The following is a 19,277-nucleotide window of genomic DNA, read 5'->3' as shown; positions in this document are numbered from 1 at the left end:
TTTCCTTGTTCTTGCACCTTTAGCTCTTCTTCTTTCCCAATATTTCCTTTGATATCTCTTGATTCTTCTTTCTTTCTTTGCTGCTAATATGAACTCAAATCATCATCATCCTCATCTGGTATACCATAAATTGTGTGAAGGAAAGGAGGTCGTGTATCTCTTTAGGAAGAGTGCATTACTTATGGTAGCTTCTCATTTTTGCATCATTTGTTGTCATGGCATGAGGTCTCTTACTAGTACATGTAGATGGAGATGAAAGAGTGCCAAGTACTCCTTGAAAGTGAATTTTCAAAATGTTGCAAATTCTAAACTATCTTCCGCTGTGTTTGAGCAGGGTCCATTATTTTCTCCAAGCTAGGTGCCTTTTCCTTCTTTGGTGGAGCAGGAAGGAAGGTGGGTAACAATCTTCCATCCTTAATTCTAGCCATGGAACTAATCTTTAGTAACATGCAACGTAACATGTAACCATCTGGGTATCCACCAAACTGATCAAAAGTAACATGCAACCATTTGGGTATTCACCAAATTGCCATGCAATAACATTCAACACACATGAAACTGCAAAATCTGACATACACTGCTGAAACCCTAACGAGCTTGCAAGATCACCAGCTCTGATACCACTGAGATATCCCGATCTTGGATAATGCTTCAAATCTAAATTGGGTTTTTGCTTTTACTTATGTTTTGTTTCATCATAATGTAATATTGCAACCTGCAAACATGCAGATTGAACATGCAAGATGAACGATATAGATTTTCAAGGAAATCAATCAGTGAAATATAGAAAATCTAAATAAGCCAATGGAATTCTTTTTCTATAGAAATGTATTGCTGTTTACAAACATATGCTGCTGTTACAAATCAGTAAATGCCTAATGCCATAAAGTAAGACGTACCCTGGAATGCCGTCATGCATAAAATACAAACCCTCTAAAAATCTACGAGATAGATCATCGAATCTTCATGAAAATTGATCAATGTTGTGCAACTATGAATCCTGAGATGAATTCACCAAGTGGGCTGATCTTGGTTTCCGTCCAAATAGCCAAAACCCCTAGGGTTTCCGTCTTAGGGTTTACATAACCTACAAGCTAAAGCTCTCAAGCTCTCAAGGAAAAGTTTCTTTGAAAATAACAACTCAAGAATGAATCCCCATTTCACTTTTTCCTCTTATAATGCTTTTCCTTTTCGAAAGTAATACTTTAATTATTTCTCTTTTAAATTACTTTTCCTCTCAAAAGTGACTTTACTTTATAATTTGTCATTCACATTATAATAAAGTCACTTTATAAAATAAAGTACGTCCAACTGCTAATTAATTAAATTCAAATAATCCCATAGGACTTAGGACTATTTAACGTTTAATTAATTTATTTATTCCCTTAAATAAATCCAATTAGCCTATGGGAATAAATGGGCTAATAATCTCCTCTAGGTGATCACTCGGAGAAAAGGGGACATTACAAAGAGTTGTTACAAAGTTATTTCCTATAAAGTAGGAAACACAAATCCTACATATGTTTCAAAATATATTAAACGAAATGAGCAATGGAAACCTATTATTCTATGTGTAAAATCTATGTTTCTATATTTATGCCCAAAATTGCTGATAGCAAAGATAAAATTATCCTTGGCTTCATTCTATGATAAAAGGTTCTTCATAACTTTAGAAAAGATATCAGGGAGGGTTTAAAGCCCCTTTTTAACTTAGCCAAAATTTTCGAATTTCTTCAACACTTAGGTGACTTTCATCTTGATTTTAACTTTTTACTTTAATACTTAGCCAAGTTTTCCCTTTATCCACCTTGGGTGGACTTGCTACTTGATTGGGAATATTCATCATGTTGTCAAGGCAGACTTGCTTCAATTTATGAATTCCTTACCAAAGGGGCGGACTTTACACTTGTCCAAAGAATCCATTCCAAGCCTAGGGCGGACTTGCTGATGACTTAGGGATTTCTTCATTACAAAGGCATACTTGATGCTAAGACAAGAAATTTCCTAAGCATAGGGAGGGTGGACTTCATGTGCACTTGAGGAATCCTTCACCAAGGAGGCAAACTTTGCATGAGGAAGGATTTTCTTCTATCATGCTAGGTGGACTTTGTTAGGAATCCTGGAATTTCTCCATGCTTGCATAAGGCAGACTTCACCATGGAACAAGGATTTTCTCTATGGAAGGGTGGACTTCATGATTGAACAAGGAATTTATTCGTTTCCCTAGGGAGGACTTCATGTGAGGTCAACAAAATTCCTCATAGTTGGAGCAAACTTCACACTTGAAACAAGAAATCCCATGATGCCAGAGCAGACTTCACATGGAAGCAGAAAATTCTTCCATGGAAGGATGATTCTTGATAATTGAACAAGGAATTTCTCGATCCAAGCTCCACACTTAGCCATTTTCTCGTGAACTTCAATTAGCTTTTTGGAAATAATCCTCTGCATTCGAAGATGGTTCCATAACTGGTTTCATCTGGATTAACTCACTTGGCTCGACATTTTTCCATACTCGATGACCACCTATGATCTCGAAAAAAGCAAAATTAAAAAAAAAGAAACTTTCTATTTTTAGAAAATGTAGAACGAAAAAGCAGGTTACCGGGTTGGCCCCAAAAAGCCAAAAACAAACTTTCTATTTTTAGAAAAACCAGAAAAAAGAAAATTTCCTAAAAAAAGGAAGTCGTCAGAATTAATCCTGGAAAATTGCAATTTTATTCCTTAGACCTGTCTAACCACATCCGCAGCATCAAAACGCTCTTTTGACCATTCCTTCTCTTATCGATTTGATGACTCCAAAATTTGAAAAACTTGATTCATTTGCAAAGGCCAGATCAAAGACAATACCCTAAGATGCCAAAACACTACCCTAACAAGCAAAAACAAGGGAGTCCCCATTTTCAATGGGGCAATGTTTGGTTACGTCACAACATTAGGCCACCTCATGGTGGTGACCAAATGGTCCCATGAGGCCAAGGGGGTACAAAGGGTAGTGCCTTTGGGCTTAAAAGAGATAGACTTTTGAGGCACCCTATTGTGAATCCACCTCATCCCTATATCATGGTGAATTAACACACCAAGGAGTCCAATCATAGGAAGTGGGAAATGGATGGCAAGATGAGGGGGAACACGGGTATAGGACACTTTAGTAGGTACTCCACCTTATATGAATGGCACGGGCCACATGAGGCCAAGAGGGATGGTATATCCACTCTTGGGCCTAGGGTAGAGGATCTCTAAGACACCCTATCGAGTCACCTTATCCTAGATTCCCTATGGTTGAATTCCATCAATAAATTAGGTATGTCACATTATTAAGTTAATGTTCCTCTATTCCTTTTCTTGTTTTACTTGGAAATTGTGATTTTAGGGAAAAAACTAAGGCATTTATAAATAAGGGACATTACAAATTGGAACTCTTCATCATTCACCATTTGATTTGCATGAGAATTTGTGCCCTTGAGACGAACAATCGTATTTGGGTGATAAAAGCTTCTTATTGGGGTTTTGTAGTGTCAAATCTGGCCAAAAATGGCATCCTAGGAGGATCTAGGGAGTAGTTGGGGTTGTTGGCACAAGGAAACACTCAGGAAGTGGTAAGTACTTGGGACAAAGTGTGGCCCCTATGGCAAAATTTGATGCGTTGACGTGTACACGGAACTCTTTGTCCCAATTCGGATATGTCAAGATTGGCGCACCTACCAACCGTGACTTCAGTTCTTGGAAGGCTTCTTCTTGAGCCAAATCCCATACGTATCGTTCACCTCTCCTTGTCAGCTTGTCCAGAGGGCAGGACACTTGAGCAAAATTTTTGATAAACCACCTATAATACCCTATGTGTCCTAGGAAGGATTTGACTCCCGTGACATCTGTGGGTGCCTCCATTTCCACTATCACCCGAATCTTGTCTGGGTCAGTCTTGAGTCCTGCCTAACACACTATGTGTCCTAACAGCTTCCCTTGAGGCACCATGAATCTGCATTTTTTGGGATTGAGTGCTAGTGTGATATCCCCACCGCATCACATGATGTAAGGCCTTTTTACATAAATAAATACAAAATCAATTATTAAATAAGGTAATAATGTTAACACACTATTGAGGAAATAATACTAATAAATCATTAGAAGAGAATTGATTAATTATATTGATATTCAATTAATTTAATATAATTAATATGTTTAAAGTATATTGATATTTAACAATAGTCAAAGTGATTATGAAATATATTTACATTAAAATACGATTCATTCATTTTAATAAATTAATAAGTAAGGTATTTGTTTTACATTGTAATAAAAATAAACTAGGCAAGAGCCCCCCCCCACCCCCCGTGGGAAGTGGTGGGACGGGAAACCGCAGCCCAGGCTGCACCTATCGTCACACCCCTTCCTTCGGAAGGGAAGTGGTGTGACGGTAGCTGCAGCTTAGGCTGCGGGCCGTCACATCCCTTCCCAGGGGAGGGTGCCAATGGAGGGACACGACCACTCCCTTCCACGAGTATTAAACCCAATCAACCCACTGGGGTCAAGGGAGGCAGAGGAGACGAAAAGAAAAAGAAAGGAGGGAGGCGCTGCAGACCAGACTGCAGACAGACAGGTAAGAAGTCTGTGGTATAGGTAGGAAAATAGGCAATAAATATTAATATATGTATATTAATGAATGTAGGAATGGATTAATATATATTAATAAATATAAATGTATAAAAATAAACAATGATATTTAATATGTATATATTAATGAGCAGAGGAATATATATATATATATATATATATATATATATATTAACAAATATAAATGAGAACTTGATGTATGCATATGTAATGAAGGACTCTTTAATGTTAAGGAATGCTTATAAACATAAATAGTGAATACATCAGGATAGTAGGAATGTGTGTTAAATACATATGAATCATGGTTAATGAACATTTTATGAATATATGTAATGAATACAAGACTATGTACATGTGGATTATGGAATAGGGAAATAGTAAATAAAAATGCAAAAGAATGTATTGTAAATGTAATCACATGAGGGAGGCTATAGGGAGGAAACTCTCTTAGCCTAAGGGAGGGATTATGATAATCCCTAGGGCAGTATATATTGAACATTGATATGCATATGTATGGCTTGGTTGATTAAGTTCAACCAAGAAGAGACGGATCTGGCCGGTCCCCTCTGAGGACTTGGATGATGGGATGCATCACCCAAGGCAAGGAATGACATAGGGCCTTCCTTGGATGGCTTGGGTGTAAGAGGTTACACCCAAGACAAGAATCGAATTAACCTTCGATTTCCTGGAGGGCTTGGATGTAAGAAATTACATTCAAGACAGGAGTCGAAATTCACCTTCGACTTCCTAGAGGGCTTGGAACCAAGATGGGTTCCAAGAAGGCGAGCTTCATGGCCGCCTAAGAACATATCGTCGTATGGCTTCCGTATCCTTTTTATTAGATAAAAATTATGATCATGTTAATTAAGTATTTTTAAGTTAGAGTGCAATTTAGATTACTTCAATATATATATATATGTCTGTTATATTCTAACAAACTATTTTGCAGGCCAAAGATCCCTAACTAGTAGGGACATTACAGCTAGGCGGGCTTGCCTGCATCTCTCCATGCATTCGCCAAGTGCGGCCAGATGTGTATCCTGGTTACTGTAGATGGACCAGTTGTCAAGGAACGCCCTAAAGTTCCCTATTGAAATCTTGTCAAATATGTGGAGGATTACCCGTCGGAATGTCGCTGGTGCATTGCATAACCCGAACGGCATTGGGTTATACATGTACACGCCATCTTCCACTATGAAGGTCGTTTTTAATTTGTCCTCTTCAGCAATGGATATCTGGTTATACCTGGAAAATCCATCCATAAATGAATAAATTTCATGACCGGCCACTTCCTCCAAGATACTATCCGTGAATGGTATTGGAAATGGGTCCTTTATGGTGACCGCATTAAGGCATCTGAAATCCACACAGATTCAAATCTAGTTTGCCTCCTTTTTAAGGGATATCACTATGGGCGACACCCACTCGCTGGTCTGCACTTTAAAAATAATTTCAGCTTCGAGCATACGCTCGATTTCATCATTCACTCTTGCAGCATAGTTTTTGTTCATTCTATACGACCTCTTCCGTACATGTACAACCCCAGGTACGAGTGAAATTCTGTGAACGCACAGTTTTGGCGACACCCCTTTGAGGTCCTTGTACGTCCAGGCGAATACATCCTTGTATTCCATGAATATTTTAAACACGGCGGTTTTTAGGACCGGATTCCAATCGTCGCCAACCAGGATGTTCCTTGACTTTGCTTCCATGCCCAGGTTTGTAGGTTTTATGGACTCTTCGTACCGGATTGGTTTCGTCATGTCGAACCTATGGGCTGGTGCCTCGTTGACAAGAGCATCCCCTTCCGTGTACTCCCCGTATGCTGGTGGAAATTCATTTTCGTCTGGCTCCTCGTCAACCTGCAACATGTTGCACCCATATAGCAGCTCTTAGTCTTCCATTTGCCAGTGGAAGAGCCCGTTAAGGGAATCGGTCTCATCTTCCGAACATCCTTGGATTCCCAGGACGCCTTCCTCATCCAGCTCCCTTCCGTACTTTCCTTCGTCCACTCCGCCTTCGCCGTCCGATTCTGATTCTGACGCGAGTTCTTCACTCACGAGTTGTGTTTTCAGGTCGATAATGAATTTTCGCCCGGCTTTCTCCATAGACAACATATTACGCTTCTAGTTGTGATTCGCTCTGGCCGCCACCAACCACCCTCTGCCAAGAATGGTGTCGTATCCTTTCTTGGCGAGCGGAATCACCACGAAGTCGAGGACAAATGGTTGTGTCCTGATGGTCCCTTGTTGCGCCATGAGCGTTCCAAGAGGTTTGATACCATGTTGATCCGCTCCAAGTAAGTTGAAGGTTGACGGCCACAGTGTCGGCTTGCCAAGCTTCTTCCAAGTTTCTTCCAGAAGCACATTCACTCCCGACCCGTCGTCGACAATGGTGTCAGTCAGAATGGTGCCAAGTATTCCCATTTCTACCACTGCAGGGTGTCGCCCACTGTATAGTGTGAGGACCAAAGGATTTGTTGGTGTTCCGCCAAGAACATCCGTGTTCCGGGTCATCTAACTCTGTGGGGTTACTTGCACTGTACGTAGGAGTGTCATACGTAATTGCGGCATCGTTTCCAAGAGGTCCTTTACCTTGATAGGTACTTCAATCTGCAGCATTTGATTAAGGATATTTTCCTCAGCCTCAGAGCGAGAAGTACTTGTCGCTTCCTGAGTGTTTCCTTGTGCCATTTTAAGCTATTCACCGGAGAGGGTAAACAGGGGTCAACAAGGGCGATTGCAGATATTCAACAAAGGTTGGGATATTAGGAAAGGGATGCAGATTTTGATGTGGAATCGGACTTGGGAGTGAATGGAGTGAAGCTGTAGAAGTCAAGTCCACCCTTCTATAGGAAGAAATGAATGAAAAAGGCTTAAAAAAATTTCATGGGAAGTCAATGCCAAAGTAGAGGTAGGAAGTGGACATTGGAATGAAAGTTCATATATTCAATGGTAACCCATATGGGAGACCTAGGGAAAATGAGGGAAAAGGCATGGGAACTAGAGTTTTGAATGTCCGAAGGTGGACAAGAATTCTGCAAGGAAGTCTTGGAAAGTTGTTATCATTGATGTCAATGGAGATTTAATATCAAGACGTCAAGAAGAATCCATATTGCGTTTCAAAGGTGAAAATGTTTTTTCTTGGGCTGGCCTTTTTATGTATTTTGGCATCTTGTTTTGTAGCATAAAAATCAAATTAATTTCATCATTGTCTGACCCAAGTCTAGCACCCTCCCTTCGTAAAAACAATATACAGATTAAACTTAGTGTCTTTCTAGAGGCCTCCTTGCATAGGCTTACCCCCCCTTAATTAGGTGCCCCTCTTGAGGAATTAATAGTAATAAATTAAAATTGTTTTGAGCTGATTTGGGAACATAATAAAATACCCATATGCAATAGACATTGAGCTAAAGTGAAGATAAAACCCTACAATTAAGTTAAGTAGTGTGGAGCTGTGGCACTTCTGCCATAGAAACACAAAGCTCTAACTGTACAAACTTGATAAACATCCGGATAGATTTTGATAATACAATACAGCACTAAGGTGCACTAGAGGAAAGACAGAGGAAAACAAAAGAGATTGAGTATCACCAAGGGACTGGTTCCAAAGAAACAGTATATTGCAGCCACAATAGGAGGGTCTTTGACATGGAGACACTATTTCAAAGCTGGAAAACAAATTCCAAACTTTAAGGGATGGTAGGGGATGGTAATTAAAATTTACTTGAACAATCTAAAAGCAGATTAAATTTTAAAAGGAAAATATAATGTGCTGAATTTACAATGACAATCCTCCTCCTTTTAGCTTCTTAAAGGTTTTTACCATTTACTTCTTTATAAATCACCTTTTTATTTTTATGCACTAAATAGAGCAGGCTCTCGAGTCTTTTTTTTATTTTTTGTGTTATAGAAGGATGACATTGATTAGGCATACCTCTGCAAAAGAAGACGATAAAATGATGCAATTACTCCTGGTCCAAATCCAAGAGGCAAAACCCCTCTGCCAATAATTCCGCTAAGTTGGATCTGTAAGTGGCACCAAACAAAGATATAGAGAAGGTGTCAGTTCGAGGAGGCAAGATTCCACAACTCTCTCATGACAAAGTTAAAATGCATTTTATTTATTTGACAGTGATTTTGTCGATTCCAAATTTGCTCCAAAACAGCATCACAAAGGATAAATACCTTCTGATCCCCATGAAACCCTTGCACATGGATAGTGTATCTCACTTTGCGAATAGATGTTAAGTTGTTGCCTGTAGATAAGCATCTGCTACCAAATTTGTTCAGATTTGCAAAAGGATTCAGTTCATTACTGTGGACATGCTTGACTTCTCCCTTCAAGGATACTAAATCACCATCTAGTAAAGCACCTTCATTATTACTACTGTTGTCAAATTCTGAAGTCTTGAAAAATTGTTCAGTAGGGCCTGGCATGCCTCTGTGAATCAAATATTTGTTAAAGACATCATATGCATCCATGACAACAGAAAGCATGTCACCTTTCACATGCTCGATAAACTTTTGCAAGAGATGAATTACTTGACATGGAATGTAAAGAGTGACATCTCTAAAACACAACGATGGAGCCTGACAATCCAAAACAATGCTAGACATTCCATTTTCAACATTGTCAATGCTAGCAGATTTATCGTCATTGGATAACTGTGATAACAAAGATGGCGTAGTATATCCTTCTAATGAAGAAGAAAAATGAGCTTGATGGCAAATTTGTTGTGTAATTTGATGATAAGAAGCAACTGAAAGGCTCCAAATAGGTTTGTCAGATGAGACTACAATTTTATTGGTCTTCACACACGTCTGAGGTATGCCTGAGCCTGAAGCACTATCTTCTACTTCATGCTGTATAAGATAACATTCTCCAATATGCAGAACCTGCTCAAAAGAACTTCCATCATGGAAACTCATGACAATTACAATCACTTACATATAGTAGCTGAAAATTAGAGCCAAACACATTTTAAAGAAACAAGAAAGATGTCGGATAAGTTATTACATTTAATTGGAAATTATATCAAATGCAGCAGTAACCAGTTTGAATGGTTATTAGATAAATCAACTGTTGAATTCAACTTTCATACCTCGTAAAAATGTAGACTCTCACTATTAAATTCAAGGAGGACTTTCTTTAAGCAATGATCCTCTTTTGCTAGCTTCTTTGGATCTTGATACTTCACTGGAGGGGAAAGGATGCCATCCAGCAGAACATCATCTTTACATGAATTTCTAAAAAGTAGGGAACATTGGATTTCCTGTAATGTTTCTGACTGGATCTCTTTAGAGGAGTACATTTCTTCATAAACCTTTTGCTCATTATAAAGATAATCAGAGAGGTGATTTTGAATCCCATGATCATCAGACTTGAATGCAGTTCCAGTATTGCATTTTGTGCAATCTACATTTGCATTAGCATAGCTCCCAAAATCCACCACATGTTCCTTTCCTGTCTTGGCTCCTCTTGTTTTCATTGTCTCAAAACAACAGATTGTGCAGCCAACTGTAGTGAATATCTCATGTCCTGATTTATCATTAGCACCATGCTTTAAATTACTCTTGTTGTAGCACCTGTGTTTACCACCTTTAGAAACAATACTATATGGCAGGAGAATAGCTTCAGCGAATGATCCCACAGCACTATGATCTGATTCATCAAGAACAAGCTGCAAAGAATCACAAGACAGAGGAGGTACAGATTCCATTTACTTCACAAAATTTTGCAAAAGGTAAAGAAATTTAAAAATTCAATTTATTGAACATGAAAAACAGGGTTCAAGATACAACATTTCATGGATAAACTCAAAAGTACCTTGTCAGTAATAGGATATTTATGTGTCACCATCAATATACTAAATACTCGCCCGTGTTGTATTTCTTGCATTTTGATATGAACAGGATTGTGAAAAAAAAGTGCAGGGCATCTAGGCAAACTGAAATTAACTGCCTTCTCCAAGTAAAAGTGAACATAATATGTTACTGAAGATAGCTTGTGCTTAGAAACAAGTCCATCTATAATTCTTGCACATGAAATTGGTTGCAAATCATCATCTGTGTCTTGAGAACAGAAATGTCCCCAAAATCCTTCAACCACAACATTAAATTTTGTTACCTAAAAATCAAATCACCAAAAGCTTTTGTCAGATTGATTGTATACCTTTGGAAAGATAGTTACTGGAAAACAAGAAGAAAAATGAATGACCTAAAATGACCAATGAATAAACACATTTTATCTGAATAACTCGTTAAACAATTGAAGGCAGTGGAACTATAATGCATGATGAATCAACAAAATGTGTACAGGATTTCAAGGGTAACTAAGAAGACCTCATTTTAATTATGATGCAACACAGAAATGTCGGTAAAAATTACCCTTCCTGATAAGTCCTGTTATCGATAAACAAAACAAGCCAAAAGATCAAACTAACTCCAAAAGAAAACATGCAAGCAGCCCCATTTCATAAAGACTAATACATAAAACTAAAACTACAAACTTTTGAAAAATGTCCATCTCCTAAAACTTGAATAAACACATATATAATGGAAGGATGGGACGAGCATATGGATTATTGTAAACATACATGTGGAAAAAATCATTAAGGTAAATGGAAGTTGGTCGCTGTAGAGACGACTTAAAACATAAATGGGCCGAAAATCCCAGTGACATAAAATCTAGCGTATGGATTGTTTAGCTTGATCATCAAAACATTTACTAATAAGAATGGCATGTAGAATAACAAAAAATTATCAACCCATAATGTTTCTGTCAGATCTTTCAATCTAAAACAATTTATTATAATAGGCATAAACCCTAAAGAACAGAAATCCACAATGTTGTATTATTCCTCTGTAATAACTGTTGGGAAAAATGGTGCTCAACCTTGCATTTATGCGAGGTTACTATTTATAGTAAGTTTTCATTTGAGAACGAAATGGTGCGAAACTCTCCCTGAAGCTTCTGGTTGGCTAGATAAGCATTCCGGTAAAGTTGCGTCGCAAGGTCACAGCTAGTTTTGAAGATATTAAAGTTTTCGTCTTGGAGGGGTGCGTTAAATGTTTAAACTTAATTTTGGGGGCTTTAGAGGCTCTGAAACGCCCTGAAAAGTGGTCGTAACCGGCACAGCGGGATACGAGGTGATAGAGCACTTCGCGAGCTTTCCGGCGTTTCAAACGGTTCGTCAATCGGACACCCGGTTCTCAAGTTATGGCCTCCGGAAGTTTGTACTCCTGAAATAGGAAAAATAATTTGTATCGGATACATAAATGAGCTGTAAAAGGGAGCGACACATGTTGATGTGTGCTTTAACATGTCATAGGGCATCTAGAAGGGAGATAAGGTTGGCTACACCTTATTGGGTGGTTTTAGCCCATGGTTTTGTAATACCGTTTGACGGTTTCTTGTATTGTATCTCCTATTTATGAGGTGTGTGAGATAGAGGTTGAGTGTAAGAGTCTTATGGCTATTGAGTTGCTTCTGAATCTCTGATTAGTGGTACTCCTGCGAAGATCTTGCTCTGCAAGTATGTTGTAATCTGTTTTTGATTGCTAAATAAAATATTGGGCTGCTTTTGGAGTGTGGGGTTTTTCTCCCGAAAGGGTTTTCCCCATGTAAATCACTGTGTTGTGGTATGAATGCTATTATATCTATTTCTATTTTCTGTAACTGTTGTAACGATCTGAAAAAGTTTTGCATTACCCTCCTCTCAAGGTTAGTGTAGGAAGTTGTTTCCGTTACTTTACTTCCTTACAAGTGGTATCAGAGTCTGATCACCTTTGGTTTCAATTGTGGGCAGTTGGGTTTTTTGAACTAATCCAGATTTGAGTGGGAGCTTGTGCAGAAGACACTTTTTGATCTTGTTGCAAGAATATTCAGATGGCGAGTTCGTCAGGAAGAATAGAGGTGGAGAAATTTAATGGAAGTAATTTTGAGATGTGGAAGCTGAAGATGGAAGATCTGCTAATAGATCGAGATCTTTGGGATGTTGTTGATGCGAATGTCCAAAGGCCCTCAGATCCTACTGCGGCAGCTCAGTATGATGTTATGGACAAAAAAGCCAAGGGTCTAATCAAACTGTGCCTGGCAGACTCTGTTCTAATCAATGTCCATGAAGAAAACTCTGCAGAGAAGCTATGGACTAAGCTTGGTGAGATGTATCAAGTGAAATCTTTATTAAATCAAATTTTCTTAAGAAAGAGATTGTATTCCTTGAAGATGGAAGAGGGTAGACGAATTGCAAACCACCTGGAAGCATTCAATATGTTGGTGGCTCAATTAGTATCCGTCGGTGTTAAGATGGACGAGGAGGAGAAATGTCAGATCTTGCTTTGTCCTTTGCCTGATTCGTGGGATTCTCTTGTTATGGCTATCGGTAGTACTTCTGTTGTTTTGAAATCTAAAGACGTGGTGGGTGCCCTACTCGTTGAAGAGATGCTAAGGAAGGTATCCATCAGTTCAAAGGAAGCCCTAACCGTTCGTGGAAGATCTAAGGAGAAAGGCAAGAAGAATGAGAAGCACGACAAGTCCAAATCCAAAGGGAGATCGAAATCTCCTAGAAAGTCCAAAGTCATTTGCTGGAATTGCGGTAAACCGGGTCACATCCGTAAGGACTGCAAAGAAGAAAAGAAGAAGAAGAAAAAGAAAAAGTTCGATTCTGATTCTAAGTCCAACAAGGAAGATGGCGATGCATTTATTGCGGCTTTGGCGACTCATGCAGGTAATGATGCCTGGCTAATTGACTCAGGTGCATCTTTTCATATGACTTCCAATAGAGATTGGTTTTCTGAATATGAAGCATTTAATGGAGGTAAGGTGTACTTGGGTGATGATTCACCTCTAGACATTGTTGCTCGAGGTGAAGTTAGAATCAGGTTTTCTGATGGTAGAATAAAAAGGATTAATGGTGTGCTGCATATCCCTGGATTAAAACGAAACCTGTTATCTGTGAGCAAACTGATAGATGCGGGTGTGCAGGTAGTCTTTTCTGAAGCAGGATGTAAGATGATTAAGGGTGCTATGGTAGTTGCTAGAGGTGTCATGTTTGGCACTTTGAATAAGCTTGAAGCATACACTGTTGAGTGTAATAGCACTTCTGTAAAAAGTAAATCTGCGGATACTTCACTGGAAGATTTGAAGGTTTCACCTTCAGCAGATGGAAATGGTTTTTGGGTACCTAAGGGTGCTCTTTCATCTGAAGCAAAGTTACCTGCAAAGAAGACTATGTTATCGCACCAGAGACTTGGCCACATTGGAGAAAAGGGTCTAAGGACCTTGAAAAATAAAAACCTTGTTGAAAGTTTGAATGATTGTAATCTTGACTTTGATTTCTGTGAGCATTGCATTTATGGAAAACAAAACCGCGTTCAGTTTTACTCGAGTTCTCATAAAACTTGTGGTGTTTTGGATCTTATCCATTCTGATGTGTTTGGTCCAATAGATGTCTCTTCGATTGGAAAATCCACATATTATGTTTCATTTATTGATGATTTTAGTAGAAAGACATGGGTATATTTTCTAAAGAGTAAATCTGAAGTTTTTAGTCATTTTAAAGAATTTAAAGCAATGGTTGAGTTGCAGACTGGAAAGAAAATAAAATGTTTGAAAACTGATAATGGCGGTGAGTTTTGCTCTAATGATTTTGATAGATTCTGTAAAGACTGTGGAATTAACAGGCAGAAGACAACTCCGTATTCTCCACAGCAGAATGGAGTTGCAGAAAGAATGAACAGGACACTGATGGAGAAGGCTAGGAGTATGTTGAGTGGTGCTGGTCTCGAACAAAAGTTTTGGGCTGATTTTGTTGCCACTGCTTGCTACCTGATTAACAGGTCTCCTACATCAGCTCTTGTTGATAAAACGCCTATGGAAGCATGGTCAGGTCACAAGCCTTCATTGAGACATCTTAGAGTTTTTGGTTGCGAGGCATATGCACATGTGCCAAAGGAGAAGCGAACAAAGTTGGAGAACAAGGTTGTGAAATGTATCTTCATCAGGTATAGTTATGGTGTGAAAGGATACAAGCTTTGGGACCCTGTTGCACAAAAGGTAATTCACAGTAGAAGTGTTATTTTTAGAGAAATTAAGTCTCCTTCTGTTACATTGCAGCCAAAACAGACTAAAAAAGAAGATGTGATTCAACTTCCTTCTACACCTGAAAGAGTTGAATCGAGACCCCTAGATAGGCAAGAAGTTGAGGAGAGCTCGACTAGGTCTGAATCTTCAGAAGAGGAGGAAGAACCTCCAACTCAGCTTGTTCGAAGGTCTACAAGACATAGACAACCACCTGAAAGGTATTCACCTGATAATTGGAGATGTATTTTTGCTCTGAATACTAGTGTGGATGAACCGAAATCTGTAGAAGAGGCATTAGGTATGAATGATGCAGAATCCTGGAAGATTGCTATGGAGGAAGAAATGGCAACTTTGAAAAAGAATGATACATGGGATCTTGTACCATTGCCTGAAGGACGAAAACCTGTTGGTTGTAAATAGGTGTTCAAGAAAAAGATTGGTTCAGATGGAAGCATTGAGAAGTATAAAGCAAGGTTGGTTGCAAAAGGCTACTCTCAGGTTGAGGGTGTTGATTACGGTGAGATATTTTCTCCTGTTGCAAAAATGACGTCCATTAGATTTTTGCTTTCTATTGCTACTGCTTATGATTTAGAGGTTGAGCAAATGGATGTGAAAACTGCTTTCCTTCATGGTGATTTGGAGGAAGATATTTATATGACACAGCCAGAGCACTATGTGGTGAAAGGCAAAAGTAATTTGGTCTGTAAATTGAAGAAATCTTTGTATGGCCTCAAACAAAGTCCTAGGATGTGGTACCAGAAATTTGATACATATGTGTTGAGTTTGGGATTTAAACGTTCTAAATCAGATCACTGTGTTTATTATAAATCTGATAGTGATCATTTCTTATTCATTGCATTGTATGTTGATGATATGTTATTCATTGGTAAAGGGAAAGGTATGATTTCAGAACTGAAGTCTCAGCTCGCTGCTAAATTTGAAATGAAAGATCTTGGTGCAGCAAAGCACATTCTTGGGATGGAAATTAGAAGAGATAGGGTGAACAGAAAGCTATGGCTAGGCCAAAGTAAGTATGTGAATTCAGTGTTACAGAGGTTCAACATGCAAAATTGTAGACCATTGAGTGTTCCTTTTACAGTTGGAACGAAACTATCTGTTTCAGATTGTTCTACATCCCCATTGGAGATGGAAGACATGAGCAGAGTGCCTTACCAGAGTGCAGTTGGAAGCTTGATGTATGCTATGGTCTGTACTAGACCAGACATTGCCCAAGCAGTGGGAGTACTTTCTAGATATATGTCTAATCCTCGTAGAGTTCATTGGGATGCAGTCAAAAGAGTCTTCAGATATTTGAAGGGTACTTCAGAGTATTTTTTGTGTTATCATGGTAATTCAGTTGGAGACATGACTTCCCTTGATATCCATGGTTATGTGGATTCAGATTGGGCAGGTGATATTGATAGCAAAAAATCCACCAGTGCTTATGTGTTTACTTTGTTTGGTGGTGCAATTAGTTGGATGAGTAAGCGACAGGCTGTGGTTGCTGTATCCACTACTGAAGCAGAGTATATGGCAGCTACTCATGCTTGTAAAGAGGCCATTTGGCTTAAGAAACTGTGTTCGGATATTGGAATAAAACAAGGTACAGTGACAGTTTACTGTGACAGTCAAAGTGCAATTAGCCTAGCTAAGAACCCGACATTTCATGCCCAGACCAAACATATTGATGTTCAGTATCATTTTGTTAGAGATATGGTCGAAGATGGTAGGGTGAAGCTGGTTAAGGTGGAAACTTTGATGAATGTTGCAGATGCTTTAACTAAGGCTGTGAGCACAGAAAAGTTCAGATGGTGTTCAGAGTCTATGGGCCTTATGGCCCCTAGCAATTGATTCATTGTGTTGACATTCTCTTCCGCTCCTGCAAGGTGTTCGACAAGTGAGAGATTTGTTGGGAAAAATGGTGTCTCAACCTTGCATTTATGCGAGGTTACTATTTATAGTAAGTTTTCATTTGAGCACGAAATGGTGCGAAACTCTCCTTGAAGCTTCTGGTTGGCTAGATAAGCATTCCGGTAAAGTTGCGTCGCAAGGTCACAGCTAGTTTTGAAGATATTAAAGTTTTCGTCTTGGAGGGGTGCAATAAAATGTTTAAACTTAATTTTGGGGGCTTTAGAGGCTCCGAAACGCCCTGAAAAGTGGCCGTAACCGGCACAGCCGGTTACAAGGTGATAGAGCACTTCGCGAGCTTTCCGGCGCTTCAAACGATTCGTCAATCGGACACCCGGTTCTCAAGTTATGGCCTCCGGTAGTTTGTACTCCTGAAATAGGAAAAATAATTTGTATCGGATACATAAATGAGTTGTAAAAGGGAGCGACACGTGTTGATGTGTGCTTTAACATGTCATAGGGCATCTAGAAGGGAGATAAGGTTGGCTACACCTTATTGGGTGGTTTTAGCCCATGGTTTTGTAATACCGTTTGACAGTTTCTTGTATTGTATCTCCTATTTATGAGGTGTGTGAGATAGAGGTTGAGTGTAAGAGTCTTATGGCTATTGAGTTGCCTCTGAATCTCTGATTAGTGGTACTCCTGCGAAGAGTTTGCTCTGCAAGTATGTTGTAATCTGTTTTTGATTGCTAAATAAAATATTGGGCTGCTTTTGGAGTGTGGGGTTTTTCTCCCGAAAGGGATTTCCCCACGTAAATCACTGTGTTGTGGTATGAATGTTGTTATATCTATTTCTATTTTCTGTAACTGTTGTAACGATCTGAAAAAGTTTTGCATTACCCTCCTCTCAAGGTTAGTGTAGGAAGTTGTTTCCATTACTTTACTTCCTTACAATAACTGCATGTATTTCACCTTAATTTTAGCTTCAGAATGCCTATGAAACCTCCTTGTACTTTTCTTATTGTGATTTTATTGACCAAATTTTCATATTAATATATCATCCTTATTTATGAACTATTTTGTCTAGTAAAAAAGATTACCTCAAAAACTTTGACAAACAGTGATCAAGAGTTGTAAGCAATACTGAAGAAAACACAGATTAACCCATGCAGAAGAAGCAATGCCAATAAAATTTGAAAATGCGGCAGCAGAAAGAAATAATGGCACACCCACAGTCTACACCAGATGTTACCCAGGGAAATCGTTACAGGAATAAACCCAACAAAACAGCACTCACTTATTGTATTATCAACTAATTCTAGTCACAATATAATAAGGTATTTTGTAAAATTGCTTAATGATAATCTGTGTGCAAGTATTTGTAGGCAAATCAGTCCCGGAAACCACTAAGCAGTATTACAATATAATGGTTATAAAATCATGGCTGGAGAACCACCCATAAGAACCCAATTGGAACAGGGTGTACAATCTATTAAGAGTGTAAACATGCTCTTACTGTTGTACATTTCCCACAGATAACGAAGACAAATAAAGAATGAGGCTAAGTGACCCTGATGTTCATTGGCTTTGTCCAGATAGGAGGTAGGTCATGAATTAAGTCATGATGCTGAGCCTCATGCTCACTTGGATGTCCCATTGGCAGTATGTTGTAAATATTGTCTTATATATCTCTAGATTCAGCTGCTATGTTTTGATGCCAATTTGAATTAGCTTCCACTGCAGGTGATATTACATTAAAACACAAGGTAAAATCGGGAAATAATGAAATTTGAAAAGGCACAAGTATGTGCAGGATAAACTTAAAAATGTGACATGCAGGCATGCTATGGATGCTAGCTGCCAATCAGTGAGATATTACAGCTCCAGACAAAATACGTATGTTAAATGAAGAAGCATATCGAATTGACTAAAACTGATCAGGACAGTCTCAATCCAGTGAAGCTAAATGAAATTTAGTTTAAATGAAAAGAGAAAAAATAAAAACATCTCTTTGGCATATTCCACATTAAAAATTGCAAAAACCAAAAACAATACCCAAAGATTTAGACAATCCCAACCAGCATAAGAGGTGGAGTTGGGCTATTAGCATCTCAAATCCCTTTGATACTCTTATAAGACTTTAAACTCCTTGTCATCTATATTGATGAACATAAGAATTTTTATTAGGTGGGAGACATACCCATTTTGAAGATGGATGCATCCTACATCATATTCATATTGCATGTACAACACAGATTGTACATCAATATGCTAAACATCCATTGTGCTTGTGGACGACTTTTTGCGTGTGATCAAACAATTGACCACCCAAGCAACTTGAACTCTTTTGAATGCTTTTCCATCCTTTTAGCAGTAATCACTAGGGGTGCTCCATTCTGTTGACGTGTCTAAAATTGCTAAACTTGCGACTTCATCCGGCCAACGCAGAATAGAATGTACTCGTTGAGTATCCTATCCTCTCTTGAGATAAGGAAATCCCTAATGTTGTTTCTTTGATCAATGGGGACGACCTCAAGGTTTCGATTGTCAGGTCTTGACTGCGAGATTACTCAGTGGTCGATGTGATTTGTTGGGAGCACAAGGGGACTTACGATTTGCAACAAGGTGGTCTGCTGCGATTCTCGTATTATGAAATAAAGAGCAAAAGGAAAGGGTTGGGAGATCTAAAACTAACAACAAGGGTATGCAGGTAGACGGATTCAACATAA

The 19,277-nt window shown here is 38.7% G+C and overlaps 1 protein-coding gene across 6 annotated transcripts in view; it reads right to left on the bottom strand.

The window, feature by feature from the left end:
- Positions 1 to 19,277, bottom strand: part of LOC131034233 (CST complex subunit CTC1) — a 143,224-nt gene that overhangs the window by 26,132 nt on the left and 97,815 nt on the right. For all 6 annotated transcript variants that reach the window (XM_057965649.2, XM_057965647.2, XM_057965651.2 and 3 more), the window contains 4 exons: positions 10,444 to 10,743; positions 9,719 to 10,297; positions 8,802 to 9,512; positions 8,551 to 8,642 (listed from right to left, as the gene is read on the bottom strand). In XM_057965649.2, the coding sequence (XP_057821632.2) occupies positions 8,551 to 8,642; positions 8,802 to 9,512; positions 9,719 to 10,297; positions 10,444 to 10,743 (1,682 nt within the window). The remainder of the gene's footprint in view (positions 1 to 8,550; positions 8,643 to 8,801; positions 9,513 to 9,718; positions 10,298 to 10,443; positions 10,744 to 19,277) is intronic.

This window comes from Cryptomeria japonica, chromosome 3, assembly GCF_030272615.1.
Source record: "Cryptomeria japonica chromosome 3, Sugi_1.0, whole genome shotgun sequence".
NCBI classification, from domain to species: Eukaryota; Viridiplantae; Streptophyta; class Pinopsida; order Cupressales; family Cupressaceae; genus Cryptomeria; species Cryptomeria japonica.
This window is presented reverse-complemented; position numbering and strand designations above follow the sequence as displayed.